Source organism: Amblyomma americanum, chromosome 5 (assembly GCF_052857255.1).
Source record: "Amblyomma americanum isolate KBUSLIRL-KWMA chromosome 5, ASM5285725v1, whole genome shotgun sequence".
Taxonomy (NCBI): Eukaryota; Metazoa; Arthropoda; class Arachnida; order Ixodida; family Ixodidae; genus Amblyomma; species Amblyomma americanum.
Genome location: NC_135501.1, coordinates 167081145 through 167102560, shown reverse-complemented (window position 1 = coordinate 167102560; position 21416 = coordinate 167081145). Strand labels below are relative to the sequence as shown.

Sequence of the window (21416 nt, the reverse complement as noted above, 5' to 3'; positions counted from 1 at the left end):
ACTCGTGAGCTGACGTCATTGGTCGGAGAGCGACCGACGCACCAGCCAGAGCCAGCCGCTAGCCAAGCGCGTTGGCGTGTAAGGATGGACGCTTGTCGGCTGTAATCGGGTGGTGAAGTTATGTTAGCTTCCACTTCAAAATCGTACCGATGACAGCATACGCAAGTTTTGTGGAACGACATCAGAGGCTTCCTGTAGCTTCCTACAGTGCTCTTGATCCGAGGCACGCATGTGACCGCCACCAATGGTCGCCCAAATCTGTCGTCGCAACACGTTCCTGACAGTAGCCGTCTGCTTCCTCGTCGCATGGCTCATTGTGCAGCTAAGTACGTTCTCTTTTTGTGGTCCTCGGTGTTTACCTAAAAAGCGCGTCCAAACATATCAGTTCTTTTTATCTTTTTTTTTCAGTAACGACGCAACAATGCTTGGATCAAAGTCGAGTAAATCTGGCCACGAGCAGTTGGAAGTACCGTTGTCTGCAGAACATTGTAATTTTCAATATCTTCAGATCTTTGGTGCCCTTGATTAGCCTCTTCGCACTAAAAAAAAAAAAAAATCATGGTGATGCGCAGGTGACGAGTCTGCAGTCGTCAGGCGCACTTGCGAACTGCATCAATGCTGTCGAGAAGCTTGCCGATTGGAAACTGCTGCCGGTCATATACGTAATAACACCCACGTACGCGCGCCCAGTTCAAGAAGCCGAGTTGACGCGGCTTTCCCACACTTTCCGTTTGGTGAGTCGAACTTCAATCGGAGTTCGATCTTTTTTTTTTTTAATCTCTCTACGCGTCGTTGTTTCCTTCCCATAGGTACCACATTTACACTGGATCGTTGTCGAAGATTCGAGCAACCGAACAGCGTTGGTGTCGGACTTCCTAGCGCGCTGCGGCGTGTCCTATACCCACCTGCATGCAGCCACCCCTGCTGATCGCAAGCTGAGGCCTGACGACCCCAGCTGGCTGCTTCCAAAGGGAGTCCTCCAAAGAAATGAAGGCCTACATTGGCTCAGAACAAGTACGGAGCAACTGGATACAAATGGCGTTGTCTACTTCGCCGACGACGACAACACGTACGATCTACGTCTATTTGACGAGGTACACCAAATATAATCCCCGCTGTTAACTCGTTTGCGAAGCGTTTGAGCAAGACTGTTCCGAATGACATTTATGTCTAATGTGGCATGCCCAAGATTAAATAACTTCTTAGCAAAGATTCGTGATGCCATAAATTGTAAAGGCTTATTTGTGCTCGACATTTTTACACCCAGCAGGCTATCTAGTCAACTGATGTCCTCCATTTTGCATCATATACTTGATGCTGCAAAAAACAACTGTGAGACCGTAGTGTGTGCATGTTGGCATCAGTCGATGACCATAACATTTGCTCTTGTCGGACACATTTCCTGCTGTTATGACTCTAATTCTTGTGATATAAAATTGGGCTGCCATGAGCCATTTTGCAAGTGAAGTGCATGTCTTGCAGATCAGAAAGACTGTCAAGGTATCTGTGTGGCCCGTGGGTTTGGTAGGGGGCCTCATGGTAGAGGGTCCCATTGTTCGAGATGGACGTGTTGTGGGTTGGAATGCCGCCTGGAAGCCAAACAGGTGAGAACAGCTGCACTGCATTCTTTTGGAGAAGGAACAAACAAACTTCTCTATTAATGGTTCGCGTGGCTGCTTTTCATTCTATTACGGTAGCTGCTGCCGCAGTAGCATGTCTGAAGAATATTTTTGGGTTAATGGGTGTTTAACATCCCACAGCGACTCAGTCTATGAGGGATGCCATAGTGAAGGGCTCCGGAAATTTCGACCACCTGGGATTCTTTAACATGCACTGACATCGCACAGTACACGACGAAGAATTCTTTTCTAGCAAGTATAATGTAGTACAAGTAACGTGTATTGTGGGCAACTTGATGAACTTGAAATGTCTGCACACAAATCAGCAATGATATGCACAGTGGTGGCTGGTTGGTTGCAGTGTTCAGCTGCTGAGGCGCAGGACACGGGACCTAATCCCTCCTGTGGCGGCAGCACCTGGATGGAGGTGGCAGAATAAGCCCGTGGGCTGTGCAGTGTGTCAGTGCAAGTTATAGAACTGCAGCTGTGGTCTAAAATAGCCAGGAACATCCGCTATGGTGGCCCTTCCTTTATTCCATCTTTCATCCTTTCCCTCATGGCACTGCTCTTGTGACCACTGACAGCGAGATAGTTACTGCACCTTTCCTTTCCTCAAAACCAGATATCGCTGTGAACTACCAAAGGTGAAAGACAGCAATATTGGACATTACACTTACTTGGTGGAAAAGATATAACGGCCTTACCAATATAGCAACTTGAGTGTGTACCTCAAATATTGTGCCTTGGCATCGGATGTGTCGACAGGCCTAGCTACATGTACTGCCTTAGGTGCATTATTTATGCAAATGAGAACAGCACACATAGTGTACAGGAGTTACTGCTGACCAACAACCTCCATAAAAATAAAAATCAAATGCTTTTGCAAGAATTCCTGCTTGCATAAAGGCGCCTTTTTTTTTATAAGTGGCAGTCTGTAAGCTTTCTGTGGCTGTTGAATTTGATACAGGACGGAAAAAGGGGTCCACTTTTGACTTTGCAGCTATTTAATTTAGCTGTTGCCTATGCTGCACACTATCGTTTATTACTCCATTTTCTTTCACTGTCTCCGAGCTGTTACTCCCTAACCTTGAACTGAATAGCTTCATTACTACCTCTCTGTGTGTACTTTGCTTGACTTACAACTATCCTTAGAATTTTTTGCTCCATTGTGCATTAGAAGGATGCCCATCTGTATAGAATAAACACCCATTAGAAATCACCAACTGTCTTTTGGCAGGCGCTACCCTCTGGACATGGCAGGTTTCGCAGTCTCTCTTCGCCTACTCCTTGACCACCCTGGTGCCCAATTTCGGCTTCAGCTGCCCCGTGGTCAGCAGGAGTCTTTCCTGCTGGCGCGACTGCTGTCGGGCCCAGAGGAGCTGGAGCCTCGCGCTCGCAACTGCACCCTCATCCTCGTGTGGCACACCCGCACCGAGAAACCAAAGTTGGATCAGGAGCCACGCCTCAGCAAGAAGCGCCTGAAGCAAGCTGCAGCCAGGCCACGCTCCCACGCATAGTTGCGCAGATATGCTTTGCAAAGTCAAAGCTGCCTGATCATACCACTTGCGAAACTTCTCAAAGAGGAGAAGGAGGAAAACCTTATTACTGAACTTGAGGTAGACGCTAGGTGGTCAGAAGACATTGCTTTGTGATGACCTCAGTGGCTCACTCAAGGGTGCAGCCTCCCACTGCTCAAAAGTACTCAGTTGCTGCTCTGGTTTAGGGACATCTGCAGGGAAAACTCATAGGATGTGGGCTTGATCTGCACACTGACCACAGAGGGTGCAATTGGGGCTATAGCTGCCGGAAAACATGGCGGCACACTGGACCGCCGTAGGGAGAGGCAGTGTTTGAAGCTGTCGTCAAAGGTCAGGCAATCACCTATGAGCTCTGGCATCAGCTGTTAGCAGTGTGGTGCAATTTGCACACACCTGAGAAACTGCCACCAAGTAGCGTGACAATCTGCAAGCTTCCAAATTTTCACTTAATCGGCATGCTGCAGTTTATACAGCATTATGTTTTGAGAAGTTTCAGATCCATTACCAGGTGATAAATCTGAAGCTTCTCATGAAACTTCTCATAACACCGTTTGTATAAAATGCTGCATGCCAGTTGGGCGAAAATTTGGAATGGATGGATGGATAGATACGGCTGAACCCTTTAAATCGGGTGGTGGCTAAAGCCACCTAGCCAGGACTTATGAAATTTTACCCTTGTCTTGATTTTAGCCACCAATCAGATAACCTTCGCTTGGTTACTTCTACCCGCTTAAAATCTACTTTCCCTTCACTGTCCTTAAACCCCAATGCCTTGGATAAATCAGCCCCGCTGCTTTCCACTGTAGGGTGAAGCCCTTTACAGAAAAGTATCAAGTGTTCAGCCGTTTCCTCCTCCTCTCTGCACGCAATGCACAAAGTGTCTATATCATGGTACCCGACTTTATATGTCTTAGTCCGCAGACTGTCACGCCACTTGGTGGCAGTAAACTGACTTCCCAAGTGTGTTTGCAAGTTGCACCACACTGCTGACAACAGAGCTCATAGGCGGGTGCCTGATTGCATTTACCTTCACATACTGGAGCTGCCCGAATTTCTATTTGTAGTTTTATTGCTGGAGCGATTGAAGATCTCTCTTGTGAACTGAATGGTGTGTGTGACCAGTGCAGCAGAACCCCGACATAGTAAAATCTCTGATACAGTAAAGTGAAACTACGGTCCCATTTCGCCTCCCATAGATGAATGTACTTTTTTACGGTTATAGCAAAATTTTTTTCAGAAAAACAACTATAGTGAAGAGCGTCTTGCCGTGACAACCTACGTACCGCGGAATGACGACAACGCGGCATGCGCGAGGCCGACATTCGAAGGTAAATGCATACCGAAGACGATCAAACGGTGCTTTTTTGGATAGGTTCACCATCCAGCTTGGAAGCTGTGAGAAAAAGCCAACTTCTAAAAGTCCTTGGTGCCGTGAGGCAAAGCGCACAGCGTGCACGAAAAAAAAAATGTGAAGCTGGCGATGAACACAAAGAAAGAGGTGCGGGTCGCTGTAAAAATGGGGCAAACAATCGCAGCATAGCAGCGCAAAGTACAGGGAAGCAGCAGCAAGAAACGGAGGTGCGGCCGCACTGTGTGAGCGGTAACATTGTGCCTTAGCTGTGTCGCGCATTTAACTATTGCCTCTTAAACGACGCTGAGGCCGCGGAAAATGACGCCGTATTAACACAGAACTTCTGTTTTCACATGAAATCAAACTCTCGTCATATTCATAGCTGCATTGTATTTGTGCAAATGCAGTACTCCCTCAAGACGCAAACAAAATCGAAAATGTAACACGAAAGGTGATAACTGAATATAAATAGTTATCACATAAACGGACAATAAGAGCAGGATGAAAGGTATCTGTGCGTGTTTCTTTTATAGACTAACACTGTGTTTTGTAAGTAGCCAATTACCAGGGAGCAAACTCAAGAGCCATGCGATCACCAACAACTGATATTGTAAAGACCCTGATATAGCAAAGATTTTTGCTGGTCGAAGTCACTTTTTACTACAGAGGGGCTCTGCTGTTCATAACGTTACATCCCACTAGCAGTGGGAAAAACACTGGGAAACGGCACAATGGGACCACATTGGATTTTTAACAAGAACTTGCATTTGGCCAGGGAAGACCTAGCTACAACAGTAACTCTTGTGTTCTCGTGGTTGTAAGACACAGCCATGCAGCTTTTTCGCACTTCATAGATGAAAAAATTTAGTCCTGGTTGAGCAACCAGGGTAAATTAAATTGCCGGTGTTCCCACATCAGTAAGCTGCAGCGTCGTCTCAGCAGGAACGCTTGCAGTGAACAAAATACAAATCGCCAGACGCAAGCCGTTTTTATTTTCCCCTTCCCTTCTCTGTGCTCTGCTTGTTAGCAACAGGCTAAAAGAGATGGCATAAACACTTCCTGGTTAGCACAGCCATCCCTGCTTCGCCGAAGTGCAAAGACACTGCCACTTGTATCATGCCGATGGTCAATAAATGTTGCGTGTGTTCATTGTGAGCTTCACAGTTGTGCTGGTGTTGTAGCAGCTGAAACACTGACAACGTTCCACACGTCTCTCTGCACCCTGTAGCCAGTGGGCTAACCAGGCCGAGTTCTCACTGGACACGAGCGCATGCTGACATTTGCATTCATAGCATGTGCGTGCAGTCACCATAAGGTCAGCTGCACAAGTTGGCATGTAGCTGCAAACAAGCTAAAATAAATCTGTGCCGCCATTCACCATTATGCACGACTGTAAAAGGAAGCTACACAATGACTATTCACAGAAATGAACTGACTGCACTTGTGATAACAAAATTGTAGATCTACACTGAGGGCCGACTCCGAATAGAGCAGTGCCCGCCTTGGGACTGTTCAAGCACGCAACATCAGGTCTAACTGCAGTGAGAATGGTCACTAACTCCAATGTGCCAGCAATGCTCCTTTTCCAGTTTACGCAAAATTAGACGTGCACAATACAATCCCAGCTAATGTTCTTGATCCACTGTTCATGCCCAAACGGCACCAGTCATCCAAAAGGACTGCCAGCTCCAGGCTGCCATGAAGGGTTGCAATGATGGGTCCCACACGCAAAGCCTAGTCATCGGCTATTTCAAGGGGGAGCTTGGATATGAGCAAGCCGTTGTCATAGAGAAGGTTTGCCAGGTCAAGCCGGGCAACAGGGTTATCCAGGGGAAGGTCATCGACCTTTAGGTAGCCGGGGTAGGCGTGCAGCAGTGCTTCCACGGCTGTGGCTTGTTCTTCTACCAAGATGATCCACTGTGGATCACGTCCCTTGTACCGCCGGCTGTTGTCAAAGGAGTGGTAGAGACGCACCTCCTCCTCTTCTACGACCAGTCTGCAAAGAACAACCTTGTTGGCATCAGATGCAGAACGAACTGCTAAACATGTCAGACAAACAAGCATGGCCACTGCCCTCGGGAACAACAAAACGAAACCAGAAGACCTGTTTTTGCAATTCTGAGAATTTTTTGCAGGACAACCTGCATTCAAATTGTTGTGCAACTGGCCAAAGTTACAGTAGAACCCTACTATAGTAAACTCGGATAGAGTAAAGTGAAACTGTGGGACCGTTTCGCCTTCCATTGACGACTGAATTTTTTTTTATGTTTATAGTAAAGAGATCTTTAATAAAGAAATGGATAGAGTAAAGAGTGTCTGCCCCTGGCAACGCACTTCCCGCAGAACGATATCGTGACATGAGTGCAATCTAGGACGTCTCAGAGTCACAGACGGGTAACTCTCTAAGGCAAGTAATTATTGAAAACGGATAAAATGGCACTCTCCGAGATGGCTTAACCATAAGGTCGTGAAGAGAAGCCAGCTTTTCAAAGGCCTTGGGGTCGTGAAGGAAAGTGCGCGGTGCGCCCGGGAAAACAAAAAAGAAAGAGTAAGGCTAGCTATAAATGTGGAAAGAAGGCGGCGCAGTCCGCTGAGCAAGACGGTAAAAGTGCAGTTATGGTGCAGTGTGGAGTAGGGAAGGGAACAAAAGAACTGACGTTAGCAGCACGATGCAGCGGTAGCAAAAAACGGAAGCGTGGCGGCACTGCATGGGCGGTTTTGGCATGCTCAAGTATGGCGCGCATTTGACACCGAGGCCGTGGAAGACGACACCGTGTTCACACAAGGATTTGGTTTTAAGAAATCAAACTCTCCCGGTACTACTTCCAGAAGACAGATGAAATCCAAAATGTGAAAACAAAATATGATAACTGAAAAAAAAAAAAAAACCTTCAGCATATAATGGAATGATAGGAGAAGGATAAGGTATTCCTTTTCTAAATCAACAAGCTAAATTATACCAGACAGCATTTCCAGAGCCATGCCAACACCAACAACTGATATAGTAAAGACACTGATACAAAAAATATTTTTGCTGGTCCGAGTGCGACTGTGCTACAGTGGTGCCCTACAGCACTAAATATACGTCATCATAGGTGAACGCAAAGTACTGGAGACAGGAAGGAAGAGGAAGAAAGCCTTACAATAAAAGATTCAACTTGGGCAATTAGGATTAAATTTTTAAATACTTCTTAGCGACTGATGAGAGATATATTTTTATTTGAATCCTTGGTTTTTGTAGAAAAAAATCAGACATTGCAAATGTTGAAAACTTTTAAACCTGTGGCTCCACAACAAGAACAAGTAACCCAACCAAGAATGCAATGATGAAATTACTCCCTCCATGGAGGCCTCAGTGCAGTCACTGCCAATCGGGCCTTCTTCTGTATAAATTTGTCCACCTTATATTTTCTTTATTCCAATAAACTGATTCTGATGGCAACACATCCCTATTCACTACTCCCAAGCCCTCCTACACTCCATTGGGGTTGGCTTTCCTCCAACACTGTCCAAACATTCAAAGTTCAACCAGACTGTGTCCATGGGCGCAGGTCCCACAGCGATGGAAAAAAATCTTTTATGGGGAGCCTTTAGCATGGCCAGTTGAGCTTGTGATCTACCGACTAGACATTCTCTTATTCCCCCTCATCCACTGAGTGATGCTTCAAGTTCAAGATAATGGGCCCCCATTCCTACACAAAAAAGCACGCACACTTGCTTGGACCTTCACACATGCCTTAATGGGAGTAAAAAAGAAAAAGGAATTAACTGATGTCAAATTCACATAAGTTGACTTCAGAACAGCTAGTAGCAAACAGGACTCTTGGATGGAACGTGACCAAAGATGTCCCTCTCTTGGCTGAGTAAAACACACCCACCTGACTGCATTTCGGCGAGCGAGCCGCACTTGGGTGTCTGGGTCCAGTTCCCGAGCCTCCACCACTTGCCCACAGTGCCAGCGCTCCCCACTGTGGACACTGCGTCTGCGTTCCTCTGCACGAAATTCACACAACCACCACCCATTTAAAACTCCGCTTGCACACATACACGCAAAGAAGTTTCAGTCAGACTACCTTAATTCATTCCCTCAGGCTGAATTAGTGCGAAATTTGGCAGCAGGCAGGGGTGATCATATTCCCTACTAAAGCTACCAGAATCATCCCAAAAACATAAATGCAAACCGTTTGCGCAAAAAAAAAAAAAAAAATGTTGAAGCCTAACAAAATATTGCATCGCACATCTGTCACTTCCTTCTTGCCCATTCCCCTTACCTCCTGTAGCACACTACAGTCGAGCCCACTCATACAACTGCACATATAACGAACGCTCACTCATTACGAATGGGTGCAGCGCTACCGTTAAAATATGCACAAGGGCAATGGCAATTCGTCGCAGGTACAAAGAACAACCCTGACCACACCACTCGGTTACAGCGACTGAGAAGGCACCGTAAACTACCCACTAAGTCGAAGAGGTCGTGCTTCCAGCAAGTGCGGAGATGAAGGAGCGCCTCTCAACTTCATGACACTGCCCCGGAAAGGACATGTCGACCCAAAAATGCAATAAAAAGGCGGCACTGCAGCTGATGCACTCTGTGCCCACAAGCGCTGCGCTACTTTTGTCACTGCATGAGCCCAGGCACGATAGATGAAGCTCGAAGACACACTTGATCAGACGCATGTAGATTTGTGGGCAATGTTTCATTGATGCATAGCTGGCCAGTTTCCCCAGATAGCTATCTTCCTGCGAACCACAAAACTGCAGAAGCGCGCGCTCTGATGGAGACGCTGACCACCAAGTACGGGTACTCCCCTACTACCAGGAATATTATTTATGCAGCCGACCTACCACCAACTGCCATAGACGCTTCAACCATGATTAGTTGTATCCCGTCCTTAAATTTGATAGCTGCCAGGAATTTTTAAAGGTCTTGGCAAGGATTAAATGACCACCCTAGATAGCCTCGAAAGAGCTGTCGCACGCTCTGCTTAGCACAAACAGGCATGCAAATTGAAGTTTTATAAGAAGTAAAACCCACTTTTGGCAGCCTTAGTACTTTTGGCTGTTATAAGGAGAGTCCACTTATTATGAGCATCAGATATAATGAACCGAATCTGCGTGACCATCAGGTTCGTTATAAGTGGGCTCGAGTGTATGTACATAACACTCACTGTCTGTAAGGCTGCTAAAAGAACTGTTACATTTTCACGCAGTTTAAACTGCTTTGCTCCTCTCCGATACTCGAGCGCTTACCTACTTTCTAAGCATACATTGGTGCAGCTGGGCACGCAGCATCACGCCGAGTGAGCTACCACCGCTGGGAGCTCCTGTCAAAGGTGCACAGTGTCTTAGTGCCCTGCCAAGTTTGCCCAGTGAACCACCCCGCTGGAGCTGCCATCAAAAGTTGAAGCATGCCGCGATGTTATTGACGCGCTGCCAAGGTCTGTACTGTGGAAAGCACGAAACGGAAGGACGTACTAAGAAAAGCTAACGCTTGAAAAAAGTAATCCCTCAACAATGAAAGCGCAGGTTATTTTTTATCAATGTTTCAAACAAAGCTTCACGGTTACCACTTTCCGGGCAGCCAGAATTCTATCGTTGTATCCGTTATTTCACCTATAATCGTATCATTATATATAGCATAATTTATTTAGAGGCAATGGGAGAATTGATATAACTCTAAAGAATTTGATTGTTATAAGAGATATGTTGTTATATCTGGTACCATTTCATGTTTCAAGTGGATTACACTTAGAAACACAGAGAAAAAATGTCATTCTATGCTTTCTCCCTTTGCATTTATGTATTTTTTTTTGTAATTTCCCGCCACCATACTCTCACTAAGATAACCATAACGTCTACTGTCACACTCCATTGAAGGAATTCAGGTAGGTGAAGAGGGGCACTGACATGCTGCAATATAAAATTCTTCGAGCCCCACCCCCCCCAAAAAAAAAACTGAGCTCGGTGGCAGCAATGTTCGCAGCAAGTGGATCCGACAGATGGCTAGGATAGGAATGCCAGTCGCTGATGGCTGCACTAAATTTAAAGACAACAGTGAACTTCTGAGATAAGTCACCTGAAGCACTGACAATGGTTTGGTTGGTTTACGGGGCTTAATGTCCCAAAATGACTCGGGCTATGAGGGACGCCGCAGTGGAGGACTCCGGATGATTTCGACCACCTGCCTGCATCGAAATGAGACTGCTGCAGCCGGGATCAAACCCGCGTGTTTCAGGTGAGCAGCCGAGTAGCGCAACACTGAGCCATTGCAGCGGCTTCGAAACACTGACAACCATCTCTAACACAGTGGAAACAGCCATGCACGATCACAATTTTTCCAAAGAGCTATCGCTGTGCCTCGTGGTACTAACAAAGTGAAAAGGCCTTGTTCTGCCAGTGATAAACAACTAACATAGGCTTAGACCAATGAAAAAAAGAACAGTGCTTTGTGGCAACACAAAATATTTGAATATTTGTATTTCAGGAGAAAAATCATGGCCACGCTAACACTCTATCTTTACTCTCTTCATTAATTTTCCACAACCATATGGGTCAAACTTAGTTTTTGTTTTCTGTAACAGCACGCGCAGAACTAAAAAGAAAGGCCCAGCAGCAAAACAATTTGGTCATGATACAGTCCAGTTAATTTCTTCAAAGCGGCAGCTCAGAGAGCCTGGCTAACGAACTACAGCAAATGCAAGAGGCGTACCCTGTGAAAGAAGCGGAGGAAGTGCTTCGTGCAGGTGGGCCTTGCCGCACTGATCCACAGCTGCGTCGACGGGGCAGTGGTTGACTAGCTTCCTCATCAGGTGGCCCACCTTCTCCAAGAAGGCCTCACGAGCATCGCTCGCCTGCACAGGTCCAGATAATGCAGGCGCACCATGCAGCGAGAAGTGTGGCAGAGCAGTTTGATTTGTCCAGACACAGCGTGAGCGGAGGCTCGAGGATTTTAGTGCTTCACACTGGAGCAGTGGTTCACTCTTTATTGCTAGGATATTGACATCACTCAGCTGGCGAACTTCTATATTGTGTAAAAGACTATGTACTCTGCATAAAAGACTTCGTAATTTATGTTGGTAAAGCACTATGTATTTTTTGTAAAACACAAAGTTTGCGCTTTATAGAAGAAAAAGGAATGGAAGGAGTGTCCCTGTGTTGTTTATGCTGCATATATCACAGTGCGCTAATTATTCTTCCAAAGCAACCTTATGTCCGGCACTTTCTCTACTGCTTTGCCAATGCATACATACTTATATGGGCTACATGATGCAAAATAGCAATATTAAACTGGCATAAGACTATGTCTACACCCGCTGCCACCCTGAGTTTACTGGGGTGGTTTTTCACGGCCACTGAAAATTAGAGCACTCAACACGAAAATTCCTCCCGAAAGCACCACTGAAATAGTATAGTACTACATACTGCGAAGCCATGCCTCAAGACACACAGACTGCTGGAGCAGCTAAAAAAGAAATCTTCAGCTCTGAGACACTGACCACTTCTGAATTGGCTACGCCCATGTAGTTGAGGTAGCCTCTTGGCAGCGATTTCCTGAACTCCACGTCTTCCTCAATTGCCAACTGCACTGCTCGGGGAATCATCTGGAAGGAACAGATGGGAACAACTGCGTCACCAAGAACCTTCATGCATTCAAGCTATGCTAGCCCAAAACCCTGCTTTCTCGGCATGGATTCCCAAGCAGCAAAAGACTTGCTGCCTGTGAAAAGGCTACAAAGTAGTACTGCATGGGTTGCTAAGCGAATACTGCTTAAGAGCAAACTCCTACCTAACTTTCTAAGCACTTATTTATCATGAAGCTCCAATTCACTCTCGAGGCTAACTGGGGTCTTCTATTGAAATGAATGCTTGTGTTAAAGAAGAGCTTTCACATGGTGTGCAGTGCAGCTGTTTCATTATTCCACGAAACACGTTCAACAAGCATCAATGAATACCATTTTTTTTATCTAGTCTCCTCAATGTCTCCACGCAGTCGCTTTTCAGTGTCAGTGCAAACACCTTAGAATGCTTTGAAGGACCCTGGATAATTTAGCTGCAATTTATGCTGAGAACTGCGAGTTGATGCAAATGATAGCAATGTAATCCTTTCTGTCGTTTCCCCAGTCACAGAACAAACAGAACAAACCGCCAACAACAAGGTGACTAACTGACAGGAAACCACAAAAAATGCACAGGAGGACAATTTGATGCAGCAACACACCTCCTCAAAAAGGTCTCCCCATGTGTTTCGTTGGCATGTAGAGAGCGTCAGGTGCAGAGAGTGAACCTCTTCAGGAGTATAAGCCTGCAAATAGGACAGCACCAATTAGAAACACTGCCATAATACATAGCAGAATCTCGGTGATACGAATCTCACGAAGTCGTGAAAAAATTCGTGACATGCGAAATTTTGTATCATCCAAACGGTCAAAATTCGTATGTAGAAGCATGCAAAATGCAATCACGCAGATCAGTTTACGGCTGATGGAATTTTATTCACTGCTGTGCGGGCACAGTTCGCTACTTGCAGTGCGTACCACGCGATTAGCAATCGGGACTTTGACAATGTGCGGCCCGTGCACCGCCTCTCACTGCGTGCGGTGCCTACCGCGAGATTAGCGATTGCGACGTCAATGATGTGCGAGCAGCGCTTAGTGCCCAAGGGTGCGGCCATGGTTAACGTGTTCAAATCATCGTAGAGGCGAAGGAGAGAGTTCAGAACATCCGAAATTCCGCGCATCGTACACAGTACACTCTGGCCAGGGAATTTTGCGAAATTTGTAACAACCGTGTTCGTATCACCGAGATTCTACTATACAAAGAAAAAAAAAAGGTTTGGCCTACAGGCACCTGGCCTACATATCCCACTTTGTCAGAGTGCTAATTTTGTATGTTGGCAAGGCTGACTGATCCATCACAGTGAAAGCAACTTGGAACACTGGGCAGACGTTTTGCTTTAGAGAACAGCAACACAGAAAGTTGTTCCCACATTAATCAGGGGGACTACTCCCAGCAAGCTCCAAGCACACTGCACACTTCTCGGATCATGAAAAGGCAAAGGGACTACCCAAGTGCCGCCAGGACGCACACTGCTTCAAGACACGGGATGAAAGCTTAATTCTACTTAAGCCAGGACAACAAACCATCATGGAACAAAGTGACCCAATTCGGAGGAAGCAACTCAATTCCATACATCACTCATTCGCTCGAAATACTAACTGAAGCTGAGGGCGCCTGAACCAGGTTCACTGCGTTTCACATTAAGTTTTTATCAGGAAAGCACTTTCAATGGTGTTGCTTATTTCCTATGCACTCAGTCTGACTGGCAACACTGTCAGTGATGTCATTATAGAGGCACCAATGGACGAGTCCCAGGTGGCATTTTACTGTGCTAGAAACTAACAGGTTGGTTTGCTTTTGTCTGACTGAATGCATTAACAGCAAAGGCCAGTGACTAAGTCAGCATGACCAAAACGGCAATCACTTTGTTATCATGATGTGTTCAGTAGTTCACAAGCCATTGCTACGCATTGCATATATAAACAAAAAGCTCGCTAAGAAACACAACTACAAGGTATCATGGTGTCTGAAACAATACAGCTTGTTCTGTTAATTGAATTCAGTTTAGTGCCCTACTATGGTTCCCGAGTACCTGGTGTATGATGCCACGAGGAAAATACAGTAGGTCTCCTGGCTCCAAGACAGCTTCCAAGATCGGACTCCCTATTTCATCGGGACTAAAATTTCCTGAAAAATCATTCAAAAGCAGATGCAATTAATTTAGAACCCGAATGTCACATTGTGAACAAGCATTTTGCCAGCAGTTCTACAGATCACTGCACACAGGTCCATGTTACTGGTATCTATTATGTCTAAGCTAGGCCACAAATTGAGTACTCCCTTCCACCCCACATTTTTGTTGTTTTTTGCGCATGTGAGACAAAGTCCCCAACTCTCAAAGTCCTCACTCAATAGTTCTCAAAAACTCCCCAAAAATTTGCTGTGACCCTGTGAAGCAGGGGACATACAGCAGCTGTGCAACTCAAAAACCAGTGTGTCGTGCAGACCACAATTCTTGTCACCCTATACAGGCTTGAAGCTTGAAGGAAGCCACAAGTACCCCACTTCTCAGTGCTATCTGGTACTGAACTCTGTGGCACGGTGACTTTTGGGTGAGGCTATACCATGGGGAAGCTGTGTTGTTCAAGGCACTTATACGAAAGAAGTAGAGCTATTCCCTGCAGATACCGCACTTTGATTTGCAATCGGATCAACCACACTACTGTCCCATTCCATGTTTTCAGGGAGTTTTCTCGCAATTGCTTTCAAGTTTATTGTTTCTTTTTTTCATTTTCTTTAGTACTTTTTCCGTGTTCTCTTGGGAACAGAATGTTAGGGATAGAATTCCAAACAGTTAGCCTGCGCTCTGTTCTAATACACTGCAGTGTAACCATATCACAACATGGAGCACTGCAAGCATTTTGCACAGCTGGTGCAGACACACGGCTTCCAGCACCGCAGAATGCGAAAAGAAGAAGGAAATTCCAACAGGCAGTGAGGGTTAACTTTTGATTACTGACGATGCCACTGATACAAATTGCTTTTTAAAAATTTCTGCAGCAGGAGATTTCAGGGCCCACATCAAGTGATTTGGAAAACATCCCCTTGTAAGCAAGTTTCAAGTCACACGAATTTTCAATCTTCAACTAGGCAATTATTTTTCCGTAGGGGTGTGCGAATATTTGAAATTTCGAAAACGAATCGAATATGTTTCATATTCGGTTCATATTCGTATTCGAGAAATGATATTCGTGAATTTCCGAATATTCGAAAATTCCCGAATACTCCGCAGCGATCGTATACCGCGCGGACTTTTGTAAATTTGTTTGTGGCAAAAGAGCAATATCTGGGCAAATCATCTGAATATAGAGTTTAAAGTTCCAGGAAAACAATATAAAGGCCCTGTTCTCTTTCTTCTCCATCGTTTATTGCGTGGACCGATCGCATTCCGATGCCGCTAGGCTTGACCTTGTGCGCAATTCCGCAAGTGGGCTTTTCCACATACCACACGTGCTGCGAACGAGATGAGGGATGACCCGCTTCTAAAAATTGCAATGCGAAAGCGCGTTTACTTTTTATCCTTCCGTAATATGTTATCTAATTAATGCCCACACCCATGGCATTCGTTCTGTCACCTTAACTCTCTAAGCGTGACCACCGCCATCTTATTTTGGTCAACTACGCTATGCCGGAAAGCCTACTTGCGGAATTTCGCGTGAGGCTCCCGAAGGGGCGAGTCGATGGTGTCGCAACAGGGCAAGCGATCCTGTAAAAATCCCGCCCATTGCATGGTGCACTGTAACTCATGCACCTCCTAAGTGGGCCTAACGGCAGGCGTGACAACGTTCGGAGGGCCCCTGTCACTAGGTAAAAAAAAATAACCTGGCCGCGTAGTTTTGGTTTCCGAGCTTCGCCACTCGCCCGTGGCAATGGCAACTGTCGGCCCGTGCATTCGCCAGTAGTCCTATCTATGCACCGTGCCGCTTTCAGACACTGACTGACGCGTCGCTGGTCATTTTTTTTTTCCTTTTTAAAAGCAGTCTCGCCATTCCTACATCAATGTGCGTTCCCATCTCGCTTACGTTCGCGATGTCTTCCAGCACGCCGAAACTCGGTGCTTGTCACGGGGTTACAGGTGTTTGCACTATAGAGCCGCCTCATAATACCGCATTTTCGGTACTTTTTTTTCTTCAGGACCGTGGCTTATAAGACCTTCGAATTAACCGGGCATTTTTGACGGTTCTTTGAACTCCGAATTAATGAGGTTTTTACTAGCCATCATGTTATTTTTGTTTCCAGTCTTGTCAGTTATGAATTTCATTTTGCCTGACCACATTACAGGTTGGATACTGTTATGCTGTTCAATTAAGGTAGTATACATTTCTGCGCACACCATGTTTTGTTTTCTTATACGGTGCTCAGGCAGTCTAGTTTTGTTCGCTTATTTCAGTTGCAGAGGTCATACACTATTTTGAACAAAATATGAGCAACAATGTTAGCTTGTTTATTTTTTCTGAATGTATTTTTTTGTGCTGACCAGATATTCGATTCGATAATCGAAGCCATTTTTTTTTTCATATTCGTATTCGATTCGAAAATTTAAATATTTGCATACCCCTACTTTTCTGTGGTTTTTCATTCTACATCTTGCCTACTGGGTGAACATAGCAGCTACAACAGAATAAGGTTCACTTGCCACTTGAGAATCTAGGCAGCACTTCAGAGGGGTCCCTGCAAGAGACAGAGATTGCTGGTGACGGTCACGGAAACCTGCGGGTCACGTGGCAAGCCTAACGAACTGAGCAAAGGGTGCCAGAATGCCAACTGGAGGAGACACACCTTGGAGCATAGAGGCGCCAGCACTTGCGACCTTCCAACTGAACGACGAATGCCTCAATGTCGTCATAGTGAGGAGCAAACCCTTGGGACCCAGCTGGTGTCAGGTACCTGCGATGCAGACAACGGCACGGTCAGCAAGCATGACAGGAGTGCAATTCCAGACATGAAAAAGAGCAAAATGCAGCACTGCAGATGAGTGTGCACTAGTCAACTCTAAGTAGCACAGTATTTGTTAGCCTCTTTCACGCTGCGAAAACGCAATTCATAACATAAAGGGTGGACAAAGATGCATTGCTAGTGGCAAGATGGCAATTTCCATGACTAAAAGATGTTTTGAAAAGTGACAGTACGCAAGAATGCAAGGAGAAGATTAGTATGACCCCGCACAGTAAGCACACCAACTTTTGCCACGAACGACTCCCAGATTCAGCGAACGTATTGCAAGAACCACGTTTTTCTTTTTTCCACAAATTCACAAGATACATAAGTGCGCTCTGATGCACTACGCTAAACTTAGGGGTGAAGGCGTGCTGCATGAAGTAAAACCAAAAGTTCTGCAGCACGAAAGAACAGCCGGTGCACCACTGGAACAAAATCAAAATCTTGCGATGCACAAACAAAGCAAGTTCGGGGTGCAGCGAGCGCTTGTCAGGCTTCAACCCCTCAAAAAGCCTGCACGCCTCATACCTGCCATCAGCATTGCTTTACTAAGGAAGGGTTGGACACCTCAGAAAACATTCACAATTCGACTCAAATCTGACGACAACACATTCAGTGAGCATGCTAGAGTACCATCCAGAGACCATTACACAGGCAGAGCCAAATGACCTCTCCACAGTTCGGGGCTATCACAGAGAGAGAATACTCACAGGTTGGCACCGACAAAGCTGCCAAAGAACTCCTGCAACACAGAGCAGAGGCGCCAGACAGCACGGCTGTATGTCTGCGGGTTGAGCATGCGCACTGAACAGCCCCTCTGGAAGGCATCCCAGACAACCGCCGCATGAGCACGCCCATCCGGGTTGTGCGTCTCGCGCTTGCCACCCTCGTACGTGGTGAGATCGATGTTCTCTGTGAAGAAAAGACTGCGCTCCCGCAGGATCCGGTCCAGCTGCTCACAGCTCATCAAGCCCCGGTAGAAGTCCCGCTGGTGCCGCCTCACCAGCATGGGCTTCTGCTCCCACAGCTCCCTGCAGGGCAGATTGCATGTATCACCCACATGTGCACACTTGGTGTGTAAGCTTCAGGCGTAACACGTAGCGACTCAGTTAGTTACACCATATGCAATGGAACCAACAAACACTCTCTCTTCAGAAGATACTCACACATAAGCAATTACATTCTCCATACTATCTTTGATACAGACTGGTGTGTATTACCACTTGGTTTGAGTTACTCCAAGGAAATGTACAGCTGGCCAATTCTTTAACATGGCGACAGAAGCGTTAAACAGCTGTATAGTGGCCTATGGTGAAACAAAGCAGCGAAACAGGAGATAATGCGTGCATGCACACAAAATGTACACAGTTTGCAAGTTTTTTTTTGCTGTTCTGCTTCGTGACAGAACACTGTGCGACTGTTTGTCCAATATTTAAGTGGCACTGTTAAAAAGCTTGCCAGCTGCAGCTCCATTATTTGAGCACCCCAACCATCATCGAAGCCTAGACAGCAAGATTTCAACAGAGACTAAATGAAAGTACACTATGCACTGAAACTTTTATGGTCAAAATTAATCCAGAGCACTCCACTACAGCGTGCCTTAGGGCTCACAGTAGAGGTGTGTGTTATAAAAACCAATAAGAAAAATTAAAACAAAAATGTGGGCTGGCTTTGTGCCAAATCAATAACCAATAATGGGATGGACTTGTGCCAAAACACAAACAGCCTGCCACGTATGCTGCGAAACTAAGTCGCAGTTGTTCAGAGGCTTAATTAAGACTGTTTACAATACAAGGGACACAAATGTAATTTTCTTGAAACACTGCTCTTCCCTCCTAAGCGTTGCAATTTCAGATTGTAAGAATTTCCAAACCATTTTTTTTTCCTGGTGCAAAATATTTAGCGCATAGGCAGCAGTAACAGCAGCTGGAATTTGCACCTAAAAATGAAGCAATTAAATACAAAAGCATGAAAAACTGTAGGCCTGCGAGATAATTTGAGTTTCCCTCACAAATGCATGCACAAGAACTACATGACCATAGTAGGCTAACACAGGATAAGTTTTCACAACAAGCAATTCTCTAACGAGCCATTCAATACCAGAATACAGTTAATTTGTGTTTTTTATTGTGTTTTATTCATGGAAGTGCCAAAGAAGTATGGTGTTCCATGTGACACACTTAGCACAATAATTTCACGCTGATCGCAAGAAATAAAAATGGCAAGTCCACTCTGTTGCTGCCCTGTTTAAGCTTTGCTTTAGAATGTGTTTGAATAAAGCAAGTGGTATGGTCACATTCATCCACACCAGCAACAGTTCACAGCACATCTGTGAAATTGTACTTTCAACACCCACCTAAAGAAGCGCTCCCTCTCGACGGGCTGAATAAGCCAGTCGAAACAACGCTCTGCAGCACGCTCACTTCCTCCTGAGACAATGTACTGTGCTTCTTGTGAGTCATCATTGCTGGATGTGCAGCCATTCATGCTGTCATAGACTGCGCACTCTTCTTCTTTCTTGATTTTGCCATTTTTCTGCAACACCAAGGAACATTATGCGTTGAATGATGCATAAGGCATAACAGACATGCATCAGTGAGTTAGCCAATCATATTTAACTCTTTGACGCTCAGCATGTCGCCTACAGTCGGATGCATGTCTGCAGTGAAGCTCCGCCTACATTCATGACCTCTACACAGAATGCTTCCATAATGAAGGGGTAGTTCATTGTTAAAGCTTTTCTTATATTTTGGCTTGTCTGATATAGTCAAACATTAAAAAGCTGATTTCGTTTACTATTGTGCTTGGCCAATGGAGTAATACAGGATGCCACAGACCATGACCAAATATTACCAACTGCGGTCTTTTTAAGTTCTACCCTGCTAGCAAAATAACTTACAAGTCCCACAGTTATACAAAAAGTCCCATTTCCTAACACATTTCCAAAAGCGAAGTGTCAGCTTCTAGGTATGCAGAAAGGCCATTCCGGCAAAGCAACCTAATTTTTTTTAATGGCCGCACTGGCTACTACGTACACCACCGGCGATGGAAATTTTTAATTTCGCTATTGATTTGTTGTGTCAGAGTCCGTGTGCGACGTATAGGAGTTTAGCTCAATTTTCTCATTCAAATTATACAGTACTATTGTTTCCCTCAACAAACATGCAAAACAGCGGCTTTCTTAAAGGGACACTGAGGAGAACCCTATCAAAATTTTTTTGTTAGCAATATCTGATAGTTCGGCATTTCATGGCTTTGTTGAGCTTGTCCGGGAGCGAAAGATGCATTTATTTCAAAGAAATTTGGATTCGAAGTTGAAAAATTTTTTCCCGCCGCTCCGATTCAAACTCGAGAACTCTTATGACGACACGGAGAACTCTTATGACGACACAGAACGGAGTTACGTGAAACGTGACGTAAACGGAGACTCCGCGATTTCTGGTCGCTAGCGGTGCGGTGCGCAACCTTCCTTTGCAAGCCTCAGAGATTGGTGACATCCATGAAGTAAGGAAAATTCCTCCATGGTGGCGCCTCTTGTCCTAGGAAGCCATCACGCTTGTACTTGCGAGATTGGCCTGTGGCGGCGATACCTGTACTTTGGTTCTTGCTATTCTCTATATACATTACAAGAGCTTTGTTTTCAGGAAGAGTGGCGTTTTTGTGATCAGGAGCTGGTATTCTATGGATACAAGCAAACTTCAATTTCTCCTCAGTGTCCCTTTAAAGGGCGTTTCATGCTCCATTCAGTGATGAAAAAAACAGCACCTTGTTTGAACTGGACCTTCGTTTGCGCCGTTTTACGCAGCGACCTTCAGGAGACAGGGCGGCAGAAGTCCTGAGAGATTTCTTCCTTTCTTTCGCTTCCTGCGTCAGTTTAGGCAGTGAACGCACAACTCGTAAAGTGGAGAGTTGTCATGACAGTTGTACAGTTGCTGAATCCAGCGTCTTAGAAGCTAACGCATTTGATAGACAATAGCCGTAAGCAATAGCATCAAAAGCTGATCTCACCTTCCGCTTCTTGTACACCGCAATCGCAGATTCCACCTTTCGATTCATTGCGCGTTCCCACAAACGCGAAACACGCTTTCAGAGCACGTGCGCTCAGCTGCAGGTAGCCCCGAGGCAGCGTTTATGAGAGAAATGGGCCACGACAACGAAAAATACAGTGCCGTGCTAACCCTCCAGGCGATGACCCTGTAATTGCGCAACTCAGTGATTAACAACTGAGTTTACTAATGCGTTCTAACCGTTGTTTACATGCCTTTCATACATACGCGTACGACAACCGGCCTCGAATTGCCGACTACAGTTTGACTTGGCTCGTCTTGCAGCATTCTTTTTCTTTTTTGT

The 21416-nt window shown here is 45.6% G+C and overlaps 2 protein-coding genes across 2 annotated transcripts; one reads left to right on the top strand and one right to left on the bottom strand.

Annotated features, from left to right (window-relative positions):
- The first annotated feature begins 53 nt into the window (after positions 1–53).
- On the top strand, positions 54–5663 carry LOC144132980 (galactosylgalactosylxylosylprotein 3-beta-glucuronosyltransferase 3-like). The gene is made up of 6 exons (XM_077665753.1): positions 54–326; positions 409–488; positions 573–734; positions 810–1094; positions 1483–1604; positions 2857–5663. Exons 1-6 carry the CDS (start codon positions 245–247, stop codon positions 3134–3136), a joined length of 1011 nt encoding a protein of 336 aa, XP_077521879.1. The 5' UTR covers positions 54–244; the 3' UTR covers positions 3137–5663.
- Positions 5478–21388, bottom strand: LOC144132978 (bifunctional lysine-specific demethylase and histidyl-hydroxylase NO66-like). The gene is made up of 12 exons (XM_077665752.1): positions 21075–21388; positions 20832–20930; positions 19423–19601; positions 17777–18097; positions 16908–17015; positions 16765–16799; positions 14161–14255; positions 12730–12813; positions 12008–12112; positions 11221–11362; positions 8387–8501; positions 5478–6504 (listed from the first exon to the last, which is right to left on the bottom strand). The coding sequence occupies exons 1-12, from the start codon at positions 21120–21122 to the stop codon at positions 6243–6245; spliced, it is 1593 nt and encodes a 530-aa protein (XP_077521878.1). The 5' UTR covers positions 21123–21388; the 3' UTR covers positions 5478–6242.
- Positions 21389–21416: the final 28 nt, after the last annotated feature.

Coding starts and splice junctions, on each gene's coding strand:
- LOC144132980 (XM_077665753.1), top strand. CDS start 245: ATGGTCGCCCAAATCTGTCGTCGCAACACGTTCCTGACAGTAGCCGTC. Junction 1,095..1,482: donor ATCTACGTCTATTTGACGAG/GTACACCAAATA, acceptor CATGTCTTGCAG/ATCAGAAAGACTGTCAAGGT. Junction 1,605..2,856: donor GCCGCCTGGAAGCCAAACAG/GTGAGAACAGCT, acceptor GTCTTTTGGCAG/GCGCTACCCTCTGGACATGG.
- LOC144132978 (XM_077665752.1), bottom strand. CDS start 21,122: ATGAATCGAAAGGTGGAATCTGCGATTGCGGTGTACAAGAAGCGGAAG. Junction 14,256..16,764: donor GCTGCCTAGATTCTCAAGTG/GCAAGTGAACCT, acceptor ATGATTTTTCAG/GAAATTTTAGTCCCGATGAA. Junction 12,113..12,729: donor GGGGAGACCTTTTTGAGGAG/GTGTGTTGCTGC, acceptor TGTTCCTTCCAG/ATGATTCCCCGAGCAGTGCA.